A 16,724-nucleotide genomic window follows, 5' to 3' on the forward strand; every position below is an offset into this window, starting at 1 on the left:
TTTATGTTTCTTTAATGCAAGTCTGATTCTGATCTGCAATAATATAATCGGTATTTAAACGTATGATAAACCTGATTCTGATGTTAAATAATCTCTGTAATTAAGGATTTGGTAAACCTGATTTTGAACTATAAATAATGAACTATTTAGTAAATATGATATACTGATCAAAAATAATTTGTTAAGCATTTTGGTAAACCTGATTTTGATCTACAATAATGAAGGTTTATTTATTGTAGGCATTACACATTGTTTCCTTTTCAATTAAAATTTTGAAGACAGAAAGAAATTTTAGAAATAGAATCGCATTAAAAATGACCCATTTTGGGATACAGATTTTTTAATGTATGCTTAATCTGTTTGTTGGTTTAGTAGTGCAAAATCATTTATAATATTCATCAACTAATTTATGCAGTATTCTTTAACTATAATTCTATACAGTATTCTTCATAACTAATACTGCAGTTTTCTGTAACTAATTCTGCAGTGTTCTTCAACTAATTTTTCTCTTAAGCAAATTTTGCAGCATATTAACTAATTTTGAAGCATTCTTTAGCTAATTTCGCAGTATTTTTCAACTATACTTTTTTTACAGTATTCAGCTATTTTTCCATTGTTCTTAAACCCATTTCCCATATTGCTTTTGTCATTCCTCCATACCTAATTTTCCATAATTCTTCCATCTTTCCACTCGCTCAAACTGAATCTCATCAACCATGATTATACCTGCAAATCATTAATATTTATCAAAAATTCAATAATCTTTTGTATCCCATTCAAATATTCAATCCTATCAGCATTATTAACAAAAAAAAAAATGTAATTTTCCTAAAAAATTCGTAATTTTCCGTAATTCCAAAGATGAGATGAACGAAATTCATAGGTGATGGCAAGACGGCAGAAGCCGGAATGAGTATCTCAGTGAATGTCCAACAGTGGCGCCACATACTTTTTAGTCCTTGATGGGGGCGTGTTAAATGGGCGTTGAATGAATGATGATTGGTTAGAATGTGAAGAACGGATTGGTGATATTGTGAATGGGTGCAACTAAAATACATTCGCGCCGAAGCATTGAATCAGTAGCCACGCCTTTGGGTTGATCCACAACCCCGTGGGACTCGAGCCACGCTGGCTCTGCCGGCCGTGACACATTCGACAAGCGGCGCCGTAACGGGAAGCAACGTGCGACTAGGGACTTTCAAGAATTCTCCTCTGGTGTCTGCCTGTCTCTCTCTCTCTCTCTCCTCTCTCTCTCTTTCTCTCTTACTCTGACCGCCTTGTGACCTCTCACACCCTCTTTTACTCTCCGGGCAAAAAAAAAAAACCCTCTTCACACACCATGATTCAACAAACTCCAGCATCACTATTCCACATCGGATTATAACAATTCTGGTTTCAACCCTAACGACACACTTGTGCTCCAAAATCCTCTCTTCCTTACCAGAGGATTGGTGTGATTATGGAATCCTCAAATCGACAATAAGTGAAGCTTATTTTTTTTTTCGTGCAACCAATTCAGTGCGGTATTCAGTGAAGTTTTTTGACTAATTAGTGAAGTTGTGAATTTTTTTCGAACGATGATTTTGGACTGATGATCAGTGATTTTGAACTAATATTGACTTGAAGAAGAAGAAGAAGAAGAAGAGGGGAAAAAAATAGGAAGAAATAAAAAAGAAGAGTGAGAGGAAAATAAAAAAAAGAAGAATCTTACGGCCTCACGACGCGTTCCGACGAGTGGAGCGGTCTCCTGCCCAGCTCCACTATCGTGGGTGCTGGGGGGTCACCATGGTTGGGCCTTGGTGCCGGAGGTGGAGCTGGTGCCACCACCGGTTCAGGAAGTCCTGTGGAACTCGAAGGACATTGGGGCAGAAAATTATATGGGGCAAGTGTGGCACCACCACCGCCACCACCACATCATCATCCACGTGCCCCACTTGTTTTTGCCCCACAGGACATGCGGCAAATTTTAAAAGAGGAACCCGTACCACGTGCCTGGCCACAACCTGCCCTCGCCGATAATGGACCGTGAGTTTTTGTTTCATTTTTTTTTCTTTTATTTACTGTTAATATATAATTAATATTTTTTGGCACCCAAAATTTTTCCTAATCTTTTGGCAAAATTTATCAATTTAAACAATTTTTTTGAAAATAATTTATTTGAAAGAAAATTTTGTTTAAATCAACCAAAAGTTTATTTGGTTAAATCCAAAATTTTCTCTATGAAAATTTGTTTGAAACAACCAAATTTGGTTCAATCCAAAATTTTCTCTATTAAAATTTATTTGAAACAAGTAAATTTGGTTAAATCCAAAATTTTCTCTATTTAAATTTGGTTAAATCCAAAATTTTCTCTATTTAAATTTGGTTAAATCCAAAATTTTCTCTATTTAAATTTGGTTAAATACAAAATTTTCTCTATTAAAATTTGGTTAAATCCAAAATTTTCTCTATTAAAATTTGGTTAAATCCAAAATTTTGTTTGAATCAACTATAAATTTTTATTTGAATCAACCAAATAAATGTATATTTAGTTTGCAAAATTTTTGTTGAATCAACCAAAAGTTTATTGTGCCCAATTAAATTCTTACTTCAATCGAAAAATTAAAAATAAACCAAATGATTTATTAATTATCAAAAAAATTTTTGAATTAAACAAATGGTTTATTTGGTTCAAACAAAACTTTTCCGGAATTTTTTTTTCTTTATTAATTTTTATTGATTATAAAAAATATATTTTCAATAACAATTAGTATTTCTAATTTATAAGTAACAATCAGTTAAATTTAAAATAAAAATAGTAAACAATAAAATATAATTAGCGAAAAAAAATAAATAGAATAATATTTGTTTAAAAATAATTTAAAAAATCATTAACGTGGAGATAAAGATACAGGTGCAGGGATGAAAAATAAGTTGTTAATTTCTTTGAAAATATAAAAATTATATAATTTTTGATGAATTGAATAAGTGAAATTTGGATTTATCCGACGGACAAGGCTTTTCTACGTTCCGTCGGATCGCCGCACGTTGACTTGTACTACTAGCAGAATTAGCAATTTTTAATAATTCCTCAATTTTCAATTCTTTGCAATGAAATTTTGTATTAAACCAAAAAAAAAAATTTAAAGTAATATTCTAAGTGTAAATAATTGTAACTAATTGCAATAATGTAATTACAAAAATTAAATTTGCAATCTAAAAATAATTAATTAATAAAAAATAATTAAAATAAAAAAGTATAAATTTTGTAATAAAATTGTTATTGAAAATATATAATTAAAAATCACTGAAAAATTGTTATTTTTCTCACAAATGAAGCTTTGAATATTAAAATTCTCAAAATTTTATTCAACAAAAAATTTTTATATTTAAAAAAAATTGATATTTGTTTAAAAACAAATTAGGAAAGGATTAAATTTATATTTTATTTACTTTTTATACGACATTTTGGTTTTTATTTCTCTCACCAAAATAGTGTATCAATTACAAAAACTCGTCAATTTTCTAAGCGATTAAACAGTATACATATATATATATATATATACATACAAGTTAGTTGCTTTTGTTTTGGAACTGTTCCCGAACTTTCGTTTTCGTTATATAGTAGTATAAGGAACGGCAAAAGCCCAACTAACTTTATATATATATATATATATATATATCTTTGTGCGAAATGGTGTTTGGAAGCCTTTGCAAAGTGTTTTAAAACTTCCTGCAAAGCGTTGACAAACTTTCTTACTCTTAAAATACTATTAAAAATTGTACCTGTAACGCACAAGTTTACTGCTTGAACAAAAAAAAAGTTCTATAGAACAAACGGAAAAATCAAGTTTTAAAAGTATTTGTATTTCATGACAAATTTTAAACTATTTTTTAAATTGTAAAAAAAGAGATAAAATCAAATGGAAAGTATATAATAGAAAAGTAAAAAGAAAATTATAATTATAGATAAAGAAAACGAAATGAAAAAAAGGTAAATAAAAAAAATTTACTTTTGAAACAAATAATTTTTATTTGAATTAAATAAACTTTATTGAAATCAATAATTTCTGTATTTGAAACAAATACAATTCAAATTGCAAATATAATTTACCAAAAGAAAAATGATATATATATTTCTCAGAGGCAAATAAATATTTATTTGTTGCAAAATAATTATTTATTCGTTGCAAAATAATTATTTATTTAATTTAAATAAATTTCTGACAAAATTTTTATTTACACCAAATGTATATGAAGAAGAAATAGAAATAATAAACAATTTTTGCCCATATTTGAAACGAAGAGAATATATATCTCTATAAATTAATGCTATAATGAAGTTACATGTGTCCATTATTAGCAACGCTCTCGCGTGTATTTTAATATTTTAATGATTTTTGAAAATTTAAAAGCATTCGGATATTGAAGAAGTTAATGAAAGAGCTCAGCTCATCGCATTTATGTATATATATATATATATATATATACTCGCGAAAGGTCGCGGATTATATTCGGATATACCCATTACAAATTGCTCATTATCTCTCGCAGTGCATTATGAATCATGTTGGGATGCTGCGTAAATAGACTCTCTCTCTCTCACTCTCTCTCGGGCTAACTCATATAATAACTAACGCTTGGCGCATCGTGCATTAACTCTGGATTTATTGTGATTCTCTGCACCCGATTGCTTTGTCCACGAATTCGCGTATCCCTTGATTCAAATACCTGGTGTGTGTGTGTGTGTGTGCAAATAGTGCAAACGTCTGCAAAATATTATTTCCCTTACAATTTCACATAACACAAAAAAATCCTTTCTTAAAATCCTTTTTCTTATTCAACAAAAATGGCACTGAAAAAAATTTGATTTTTACAACAAACTGATGTTAAAAAAATAACTTTACCTGGAACAGCGATAATAAGTTTCACTGGAATAGGGATATGTTTTGCTAAAACTGAGGAAAGTTTTATCGCTGTTCATAAAGATTTTTTTGTTTGGTAAATCAAAATATTTCTGTTGCTTCAATAAAATTATTATTTCAATCCAGATTTTAGTTAAGACAACAAAAATCCCTTTCTTTCTAATTGATATATTTTAATTTAAAAATTGAATTAATTAAGACAAAAAAATTTCTTGAGGCAGAAAAAAAAAATTTTTATCAAAACGAAACCATTGAGATTTATTATTGAAACAAGTGAATACCACCGCTGTCACCATTTAACAAATCAATTTCTATATATATACAAAGGAAAAACATTCATGGAAATTTATTGTAATGAAAATAATAGTTTTTCCGCTTTTAGGACAAAAGAATAATTTAATAAACTTTTTTTTGTAACAAATGAAGATTTCGTGTAAAAAAATTTTGTTTTAGATTTTTTCATTACTATTATTATTATCATCATCATCATCCGGGGTAAATGGATAAACGTGTGGCTACATTTGGAAGCAATCGTTATCAGGTCTGAAAATTGTACTCGTGGCAAATTACGCGATAAACGCGAATCGAGCTTGTAATTATCACCTCGGTTGTCGGTGTTGGGTTGGAAACTGCAAACAACGCGTCGCCTATATACTTGAGTGTATGTGTGCACACAAATGAGCCGATCTGTCGCATCCGAGTGTTGCAAATTCGTTGATATATATACATATATATATATATATACGCTCGAGTTTAGTACGTGCATCAGAATCATAATACTGTTTGTGCCACACGTGTGTAACCTAACAAAAAAGATTTTTTTCTTTTTCAAATTTCCCGCCATTAACGAGAGTAGCGCCGTTAATTTTTTTTTTGTTTCATGGTTGGCATTCATGTTCCTAACCTGTAAATACTTTCATCTATTTTTTTTTATTAATGAAATATCGTAGTTTTATTTTGAAGTCAAAATCTGCTACTTTTTTCACAGAAAAAAACTGTACTCAAAATGAGTACGAAATCATACTCATTTTGATATGCAGCAAAAATGATTACGCTCTTATTCATTTTGAGTTTTCAGTGAAAAAATATCAAAATGAACAACGTCAGTTTCATTTTGAGTATATGTTTAACTATGAATTATAGATAAATAACAAATGATTATTTAATTTAAAATAGTACTAAAACAATTGTTTTTCATAAATAAACACTTTCAAACTAAAAAGACTTTAATTCTTAAAGTCAATTTATTATTATTTATAAAATAAAATAAATCAAGTTTTAGGTTAAGAAACATATGAAACGACAGGCAGTAATACCAACTGCGTTAACATGAAGTAGAGAAAGAAAGCGCTATTGTCTAAAAACCAAAGGTAATGGCGCCTTATTTAAAAAATTTAAAAGTAAAATATTGTTTACGAAACAAAATGATATTGTGTTAAATTTTTTTCACATTAATTAATAAATAAAAAAAAATTTATATTTAAAAATTTTAACAAATAAATTTTAATTCTTAAAATCACTGTTTTGTGATCAATAAACTAATAAAAAATTATAAATTAAATATATGTGATTGATGTAGTTTTTCTTAGGATCTATAATTTTTAGTAGAAGTTGTTCTTTTTTTTACACTAGAACGTCAATCGAGAACACGTCAGTCGAGAACAGAGCAAGGGAACACTTGAAGGGAAGTGGGGAAGCAGGTAGAATTTAGGTTATGACTGACGCCAAAGTCGTACTTGTGATTTTTAAATTTAAGGTGGATTCAGTGCCCCACTAGTGAAAATCCCCTAGATAGAATTCACATTGTTGCGTAAGGCCCTTCATACGGCCCTGAGTGTTTTTATTTTCGAGCGATAAAAATCGCGTCAATCGAGAACAGCACTGCACATTCGTCTGTTCTCGATTGACGTTTTAGTGTATTTGAAAAAAATCCATTGTCAATGGACGAAAAGCTTTGCTTTTTTTGTAATAAACGAAATAATTATTTAAAAATATTATAATATTATAAAATTGAGTTTTTATTATTTAAAAATTCTTATGTATAATATATTTAAAATAAAAATAAATTTATATTATTATATAATTAAATTAACTCATAATTATTAATATTATTAATATAATATTATAATACGAATAATAATAATAATTATTATTATTATTATTATGAACATAACTTTAATAATAATGTGATAAAAATTTGTTTCGATAGAAAATAAAAACTTTAATAATATTTTGAATATTTTAACTTTAACTGCAATGCTAATAATTTTTTTTTTATTTAATATTTATAAAAAATTTTAGAGACATAAATTGTATTTTATAATTTTGGTTTATTACGTTTGAATTACTTTGTTCTTTCATCGTCAGATGGCGCACTATGAAATAGTTCACAGTTAGTACCAACATAATAGTGGTAAACAATTTTATCTAGCATAACCTGACATTTGTTACTAATCAGTTTCATTTTGAGTAACGTGAAGTTTGGCATTTTCTCATTTTGATAATTTACTCAAAATGATAAGCAGCAAAAATGAGTACAGTTTTTTTCTGTGTTGTTTCATGGAATTCCATCTAATTTTTACATTCTCATTTTAATAATGAAATATCGTCGCTTTATTTTGAAGTAAGGTATAGCGGCGTTATATTTTTGTTTCACAGTTGGCATCCATGTTCCTAACCTTATCAAAAAAATTTCAATTAATGAAATATTGTAATTTTATTTTTAAAAAAAGGAACATAGAAATAAAAAAAATATCAAATTTAGATAATTTCTTCTCTTCTAACGTAAATTCATCTAGATAGAATAGACATGACTTAATGCAGGTGTAATCATGTGTATATATATATATATATATATATAGGTACTGGTGCATGGCAAACGGGACAAAATAATCGGACGTTGAGAGTTATGGGGCGCGAACCGCCAGCCGGTTAATCAGCCACCGATAATTATCGACACGGGTAGTATATCACCTCATACCTCCCATCTGGCCCCATCAGAGTCCCCGTCTCTCTTCCATGATTCTCTTGTATATGTATATATATATTTGGACCCCCACTATGTTTCCCCTCTTCACTAAGCCCCCTCCCCTAAATTTAGGTGACCCATCCACCCTTTACCTCCTACCACCCCTTTCCTATACGTATATATATATATACGACTGGCGTGACAAATGCACCGCCGATACCATCATTTATTTCGCAAATGTGCTGCAAAACTGCCGCTATTCATTTTCGTGGCACTCGATTCAGTTTTCCAGGATCGCGCGCGAGAATCTCATATAAACCCAAACCAAAAACCCTTTTGCTCAAAACCCGATATAGTTTTATCGTCGATACAGAAACTGATCGGAAACGCTCAACCGATAATACAGTTTACGCCCAATAGCCCGAACACATTTTTATCATCACTTGGATATAGTATATATATATAGCCCCAATGACTAGAGGCCAATTTCAAGCGATTAAACGCAATTCGAGAATCACGAGGTTCGAGATAAGCATTTTTTTTTTTTTTTTTGCTGGAATTGTGGTTTTTATAATATGAAAAGTTGGAAACTATATTTTTTTTACAAAGTTATTATATTTTTTTAATACAGTCAAACCTGTTTTAATGAGACGTAGCAAAAAAAAGAGGTTTGATTGTATAATAAATAATTATATTTACACAGAAAAGTTAAAAGGAATTAAAATAAGCTGCAAAACGCTTATTATTTTAATACACTAGAGCCTCCGACGGCCTTTGGCCGTTGCTTCTATTCTTTGTCCATTCAATTTAATTTTCAATTTATGTTTCATAATTTATTACAAATTATTTTATTAAATTTTTTAATAATATTGTTAACAAAATGCAAGAAAGGCATGTAATTATAGAGAAAGTTACAAACAGAAAAATAATAATATCTATTATTTGTCTAAAAATAATAATAATAATTGTTGAATAATTTTTTTTAAAACTAAAAACACTTTTTTTATTCAAGGTAATATTATTTTCATAATAATTTAATTTATTACAATTATTTTATTATAATTTAATAAATTTCATTATTTTAAATAAGCGCGCGCTATTTTGTCTCTTGGGCCAATGAAGTGATTTGAACTAAATGTAGGTTATGTTCGTGTCTGATTTATGACAGCTGCAAAAATATTTACAACAAATAAATGCTTTGTAAATGTATATTTATTGCAATTAAGTAAGTTATGCAAAAAATGAATATTTATTTAGATGCTATGGAAAGTAAAGTTCATTTTTTTTTACATTCGATTTTTTCGACCATCGAGATATTTCGATATATTTTCATGTGCTTTGCATGCACTGTCTTTTTTAAGAAAGGAATTTTGCTTATTTTAATCCATTTTGGTATTATAATAAGCAAAATTGGATTAAAATAATAAGCGTTGCAGCTTTTTTTAATACCTTATAATTTTCTGTGATACTTTCTTATGCAAATACGCTCTCTAAATCTGAATTATAGAGAAAGGTAAGCTACTAAATTAAATTAGTAAGAATTTTCACTTTAGTCACTTTTCACTAAAACTTTAGTAAAAAAATTGAAAACTACTAAATCAATTAGTAATATTTTACTAAAAATTAGTAAAAATTCTTACTAATGTAAATTTGTAGCTCGTCACTTTTCACTAATTCAAATTTAGAGAGCGAATTAGTTAAAAATGTTAGTAAAATTTTAGCTGAATTTTTGCTTTAGTAGTTAGTAAAAAATAACTAATTTGAAATGTAACTAATAATTGAATAAAACAATAATAAAAAAAACTAATTATTTATAAAGAGTGACTAATAATTAAATAACTAAATTTGACACGATCTGAAGAAAGGTACCTTAGAACCAAATCATTTTAAGGTTATGTTTGTGTTAGTTTTTTCTTAATTGAAAATTTCTTTTTTATTGCAAATTAAAATCAGTGTTTATGAAATATTTTAGTTGTAATGAAGACTCAAACATTTATATTGACCTTTTTTTGTATTTTATTTTCAAAAATTGCAAACATAACCTTTAATTTTTAGCTTCTAAGGTCCCTTTCTTCAGAACGCGTCACGCAAATATATAAATTAGTTAACAATAACTAAAAAAAATCTTAGTTGAATTTTTGCTTCAGCTAGTAGAAAATAATTAATTATTAATATAAAAACTAATTATTAGTAAAAAGTAATTAATTATTTTAAAAAATAAACTAATTTAACTTATCAAAAAAAAAAATTTTAATAAATCCAATTAGTTAAAATTAAAAATAATAAGTGATGTCCACTTTTTTCTCTTTACTATATATATACAAAAGGTATCAGTGAAAAAGTATATATATAAGAATAATTATAAACGAAGAAGAAGGAGTCGCGTTGAAAAGCGTTTTAAGAGCAGATGCTGCAGTGTGTTGGCACAGTGTTAAATATTCAGGTGGTTGGCTTAATTGCGGGAAAAAAGGCGACAAAATCAGTTCTTTCTCGAACACCGACGACTCGGATCTACAAAAGAAAAAAAAAAAAAAAAAAAAACTCAGCTCGTTAAATCCCCCCCATTAGATTCGAATGTCCGAAACGTGCCTCGTATTCGTTATTAAAATTTATACAGAAACCCTTATATTGCCGTTGAGTAGGTATATATATATATATAAAAGAAATAAATATGTTCGTTTTTTGTCAATGTGCCACATTAATATATTTACCGTGAGTAATTAACTTAATGAAAATTTATATTTTCTTATATTCCATCTGTTTTTTTTTTTAAACATTTTTACATCAAATTATTTTCCTCATTGCACTTACTATTTAGTAAAAATTTTTGTAATTAAAAATTTATTTTTATAATTCTAGTGAGGTGAAAAAAAATTTTTGTAGAAAAAAAAATTTCTGAATTAAATTTTATTTGTGCGAGTGTTTAGAAAAAAAAAAATGGAAACCGATTTTTTTTTTGTTGAATGAAAATAATAAAAATATAGTTGTGATTGTGGTCAAAAAAGGGACATACACTGAAATGACTCTCGTGGGACTTTAGCGGTAACTATTTTGACAGTTTGAAAAATTGTTTGCCAAATTGTTATTCGATTATGCGCCGATTCTCACACATATTTTCTGTTACCGCCTTTTTTTTTTTTTGGTTTTCTAGTTTTCTATATAATTCTATAAAAACATGCGCGGCATCTTGGTTTCGAACACACGTCCCCAGAGAAATTTTGTTATAGTCTCACAGTGAGAATCTTTTTCAAAATGGAAAAAGAATTTTTTTCTTCAATTTGAATTTTTATTTCTATAGAATATGATTCCATATTTTCCTGGCAAATTATTTTAATTTTTCTTCAGTATTTAAATTTATTTATTTAAAAAATTCAATGAAACAAAAAAATTTCATTATTTCTATTATAAAAAGTGTCATACCAAAACGTAATGCGTAACGCTTTATTGTAAAAAAAAAAATTTTTTTTTGCCTAGCAACGATTGCTAAGGACGTTTTTTTGCGTAGCAACGGTTTCTAAGAATATTTTTTCACCTAGCAACGGTTGCTAAGTACATTTTTGCCTAGTAACGATTGCTAAGGATATCTTTTGCCTAGCAACGGTTGCTACGAATATTTTTTTTACCTAGAAACGGTTGCTAAGGATATTTTTTTGTCTAGCAACGGTTACTAAGGACATTTTTTTGCCTAGCAACGGTTGCTAAGTACATTTTTGCCTAGTAACGGTTGCTAAGGATATCTTTTGCCTAGCAACGATTACTAAGGACATTTTTTTGCCTAGCAACGGTTGCTAAGTACATTTTTGCCTAGTAACGGTTGCTAAGGATATTTTTTGCTTAGCAACGGTTGCTACGAACATTTTTTTTGCCTAGTAACGGTTGCTAAGGATATTTATTTTGTCTAGCAACGGTTGCTAAGTACATTTTTGCCTAGTAACGGTTGCTAAGAACATTTTTTTACCTAGCAACGGTTGCTAAGTACATTTTTTGCCTAGTAACAGTTGCTAAGGATATTTTTTGCTTAGCAACGGTTGCTACGAACATTTTTTTTGCCTAGTAACGGTTGCTAAGTACATTTTTTGCCTAGTAATGGTTGCTAAGGATATTTTTTGCTTAGCAACGGTTGCTACGAACATTTTTTTTACCTAGAAACGGTTGCTATGGATATTTTTTTGCCTAGCAACGGTTACTATGAACTTTTTTTGCCTAGCAACTGTTGCTAAGAACATTTTTTCACCTAGCAACGGTTGCTAAGTACATTTTTTGCCTAGTAACGGTTGCTAAGGATATTTTTTTTGCCTATCAACGGTTGCTAAGAATATTTTTTGCCTAGCAAAGGTTGCTTATGATTTTTTGGTTTATTAATACAAAATAATGTAATGATTAAAAAAACAATAATCAGCGCCCGAAGGTCTCGTTTAAAGAAATTTTGTTTTAATATAGAAATAAATATAAATATGAAAATGATTCGACAACTTGGTGCATATAGAGAACTATATGTAACCTAAATCATGGAATATATATATATATATATTGTACACGAAAAGGGGACTTTCTGTGCCATTACTCAAAGATGGCACCGGAGTCCGGTAGCGGCCTAATCTCAGCACATGAGACCTTAATGGGATTTTAAGGCGTCAGGACCACCTGCGTACTTTCCCGTGGCCGAACCTCGTTTGTCTTTCTCTTCCACGATCTGGACAAGTCTTACTTTCTTATATTGTTATACTCACAACCAAAAAGACAAATCAACTTTCCAGATTACTTCAAAATCACCTTCTCTCTTTATGAAAATTAATTTCAATTTTCAAATTTTGAAAATATAAATAATTCCCCCCCTTCAAAAAAACTAAATTAAAATACAAATAAAGTAAAAAATTTTTTTGACGGCAGAAAAAGATAAAATAAATGTTTAATTTCAATTCACAATTGTTCTTAAATCTTTCCATTTTAAATTACAGGGTTGGAGTGGGTCGAGCCCATTTCGAGAAACAGCCTCCGAGCAATCTAAGGAAGAGTAACTTTTTCCACTTTGTTATTGCTCTCTACGATCGAGGGGGACAGCCGATTGAAATCGAAAGGACGGCTTTCATTGGATTCGTCGAGAAGGACCAGGTAAAGTTTATTCTCTCAAAAAAAAGAAAGAAAGAAAGAAAAAAAGCAATTACAAATATTAGAAAAATTAAAAGATTACCTCAAAAATTTTTTTTTTCTAATAAAAATATGAAGAAATTAATTTTTTCATTTTGTATATGTGTTGGAAAATATTTTTAAGGCTCATGATAACGTAATATACAAAAGAGGAATATATATATATATATATATATATTGGGGGAGAAAAAAGTGATAGGACCTTTATATAGCCCTCGGGTAAATATATATAGAGCCCTATATTGGTTATCTCGATAATTGCCATTTTCGCATCCAAGTATGACGTCAAATATTAAACAACTGACTATACATCTCGTTAAATCGCTGATTTCACAATATGTACAAGCGCGTTGTTGTAACGATTAGATGGACGCTCGAAAATCCATTGATCATGAGATGAATATCAACTCGATACAATATATACGTTTGTCATCTGTTATTTGAAATTTCCTTCTGATATGCAAATTATTTGCTATTTTTTCTGTTATAATTGTTATATTATTAATTAGTTATTTTTTTTTGCAATTGTTTATTTTAAAAATAATTTTAAGCTCTTTTTGTCAAATTGCATATGAAAAAAAAAAATTAAATATTTGGACCTGATTAGGGCCGTATTTTGATATAAATATATATAAGAAATCCATGTCCGAACCATAACGAGGGAGAAAACCATACCTATAATAAATCTCGATGCCATAAATCATGACCTAATTCGACAAACTGGAATTCATGAAAAATCGAGTTTTTCAAAAGAAGAAAGCTACAATTTATTGGTTATAAAAAATATTAGACGATTACTTTCTCATGTTTCTTTAATTTTATTCAAAAAAAAAAAAAGAAAAAAAAATTATATGTAGGTATTCTAATTCATTTTTATATAATTTAATGCAAAATAATTAAAAAGGAAGGAGAAAAAATTATTTGTTTTTGCAATTCCCATTTCCCTTTTTTTCAATTTCCATTTCCACTTTTTCTAATTTCCACTTCCACTTATATTTCCACTTTTTCCAGTTTCCACCCCCCACTTCTGCTTCCACTTTTTCCAATTTCCACTTCCATTTTTTCCTACATCCATTTCCACTTTCATTTTCACTTCCACTTTTTCCTAATTCCATTCCCACTTTCATTTTCACTTCCAATTTTTCTAATTTCTACTTCCACTTATATTTCCACTTTTTCCAGTTTCCACTCCCACTTCTGCTTCCACTCTTTCCAATTTCCACTTCCATTTTTTCCTACATCCATTTCCACTTTCATTTTCATTTCCACTTTTTCCTAATTCCATTCCTACTTTCATTTTCACTTCCAATTTTTCTAATTTCTATTTCTTTTTTAACTTTTACCAATTAGAAAAAATGTGGGAGTGGAAATTAGAAAAAGTGGAAGTAGGAGTGGAAATGGAAGTGGAAATTAGGAAAAAGTGAAAGTGGAAATGGAAGTAGGAATTAGAAAAAGTAGGAGAGGAAATTGAAAAAAGTGTAAGTGAAAATGGAAGGATGAATGGAAATTAAAATAAGTGGAAGTGGAAATGGAAGTAGGAATTAGAAAAAGTAGGAGAGGAAATTGGAAAAAGTGTAAGTGAAAATAGAAGGATGAATGGAAATTGAAATAAGTGGAAGTGGAAATGGAAGTAGGAATTAGAAAAAAGTAGGAGAGGAAATTGGAAAAAGTGTAAGTAAAAATGGAAGGATGAATGGAAATTGGAATAAGTGGAAGTGGAAATGGAAGTAGGAATTAGAAAAAGTAGGAGAGGAAATTAGAAAAAGTGTAAGTGAAAATGGAAGGATGAATGGAAATTAGAATAAGTGGAAGTGGAAATGGAAGTAGGAATTAGAAAAAGTAGTAGATGAAATTGGAAAAAGTGTAAGTGAAAAGGGAAGGATGAATGGAAATTGGAATAAGTGGAAGTGGAAATGGAAGTAGGAATTAGAAAAAGTGCGGGAGAGGAAATAGGAAAATATGGAAATGGAAGTGGGAATTAGAAAAAGTGAAAGAGGAAATAGGAAATGGATTTTCGTAATCGCCCCCTGTGAAATATTCGCAATATTGTGGAAAACAAAATTTTCCATTTAATAGAAAAGAGAAATAAATATTTAAATAAATAACCAAATAAGAAAATAAATAAATCACGTAAATGTTATTGGCTTTTCAGATAACATACAAAATTCTTATTTGGAAAAACGTGTTAGTTAAATTTGCAAAAAAAAAAAAAAAAATGCACTTATTTCGTGGTTACAAATAGATCTCAAAAGCAAGTTTCGCAGTTTACAGCATCAACGACAGCAGAGAGAGAGAAAGAGAGAGAGAGAGTGAGAGATAGAGATGAAGAGAATCAAGCCAATTACTCCGAAATTTCTGCACTCATGATTTCACGAAATAGTCACCTGGTTGCTCAGGCATGTGCAATTTAACGCACTGGTCAACCTACTTAACTAATTACACATGACCACGTGCTAGTGTTTACATTGGCTTTGTAAATGTCTATCTCTCTCTCTCTCTCTCTCGCTCCTATATGTACGTGTCTCCTCTCTCTGGGATGTCTTCTATTCCTCTCACTCTCACTCTCTTACACGCGTATATAATTCACGTTGGTGGACAGTTGCATCGCGTGGTCTCCCTATTAATTAGGGTCATGCACCACGGACATACATCAACCCCTGAGTAGAAGCGACTCACGACCATATACCTCTAGCAATGTTCCCTCAGCCTCACACACCAACATAAACCCAACCCCGTAGAGGAATTTACATATTTTCACGTCACTCTATTATTTAAGATATGAACTAACATACTCATCAGGTTTTGAAAAGGTTCCACTTTATCAAAATGCTGTCAACATTTTATGGACCTTTCAACTAAAACTCCATATATAACTGCCAATTTTTCATTGAATTTACTCTATTTTTTTTTACTTATTTTTTGGTATTTTCCCTTTTTTATTATATTCTGAATATTTGAAAAATTTGATTTGCTTCTAAATATTATAATTACATCAACTAATAATAATTATAATAGTAAAAATATTAATTATTAAATGTTTCTGACAAGGACAATTTTTAGATTTTGAAATTTCTTATTAACTAATCTGTAGATGCAGTATAGTTTTTATATAGTTTCTGTATAGTTTTTACAGAGTTTCTATATAGTTTCTATACAGAGTGATTTTTATGTTCCGGACCCTCTAAAAAATGTATTTAATCTCATTATTTTCATTTTTTACATAAAAACTGAAATATATAGGCAGTACAGTTTCCATATAGTTTCTATATAGTTTTTTAATCTACTTTGTATATAAATTATGTATAGTTTCTACACAGTTTCTGTATAATTAAGTATCTAGAAACTTAATAGGAAATAATTTCTAGATGCAGTATAGTTACTATCTAGTTTCTAAATAGTTTCTGTATAGTATCTATATAGTTTATGTGTAATTCAGTAGCTAGGAACCTAATAGGAAGTAATCTATAGAGGCAGTATAATTTCTATATAGTTTCTATACAGTTTTTATATAGTTTCCATATAGTTTCTGTATAGTTTTTTGTATAGTTTCTGTGTAGTTTTTTATATTTTTCTATTTAAATTATAGAGTTTCTACACAGTTTCTGTATAATTAAGTATCTAGGAACTTATTATATGTCTATAGATGCATTATAGTTACTGTCTAGTTTCTATATAGTTTCTATAAAGGGTGATTTTTATGTTCC

General features: G+C 29.0%; 1 protein-coding gene across 7 annotated transcripts in view; it reads left to right on the forward strand.

Moving 5' to 3' along the window:
• The first annotated feature begins 1,118 nt into the window (after positions 1-1,118).
• Positions 1,119-16,724, forward strand: part of LOC127283019 (transcription factor collier) — a 119,553-nt gene continuing 103,947 nt past the window's right edge. For 2 of the 7 annotated variants that reach the window (XR_007843281.1, XM_051307656.1), the window contains exons 1-2: positions 1,121-2,025; positions 12,831-12,984. Coding sequence is in view for 3 of the 7 variants with exons in the window: in XM_051307656.1 (XP_051163613.1) it covers positions 1,955-2,025; positions 12,831-12,984 (225 nt within the window). In the remaining 4 variants the exon portion in view is untranslated. Of the gene's footprint in view, positions 2,026-12,830; positions 12,985-16,724 lie in introns of all 7 variants that reach the window. The other 5 variants (XR_007843284.1, XM_051307658.1, XM_051307659.1 and 2 more) reach the window with 4 other exon arrangements.

This window comes from Leptopilina boulardi, unplaced genomic scaffold (genome assembly GCF_019393585.1).
Source record: "Leptopilina boulardi isolate dan_hultmark-lab unplaced genomic scaffold, ZJU_Lbou_2.1 LbouV2_305, whole genome shotgun sequence".
NCBI classification, from domain to species: domain Eukaryota; kingdom Metazoa; phylum Arthropoda; class Insecta; order Hymenoptera; family Figitidae; genus Leptopilina; species Leptopilina boulardi.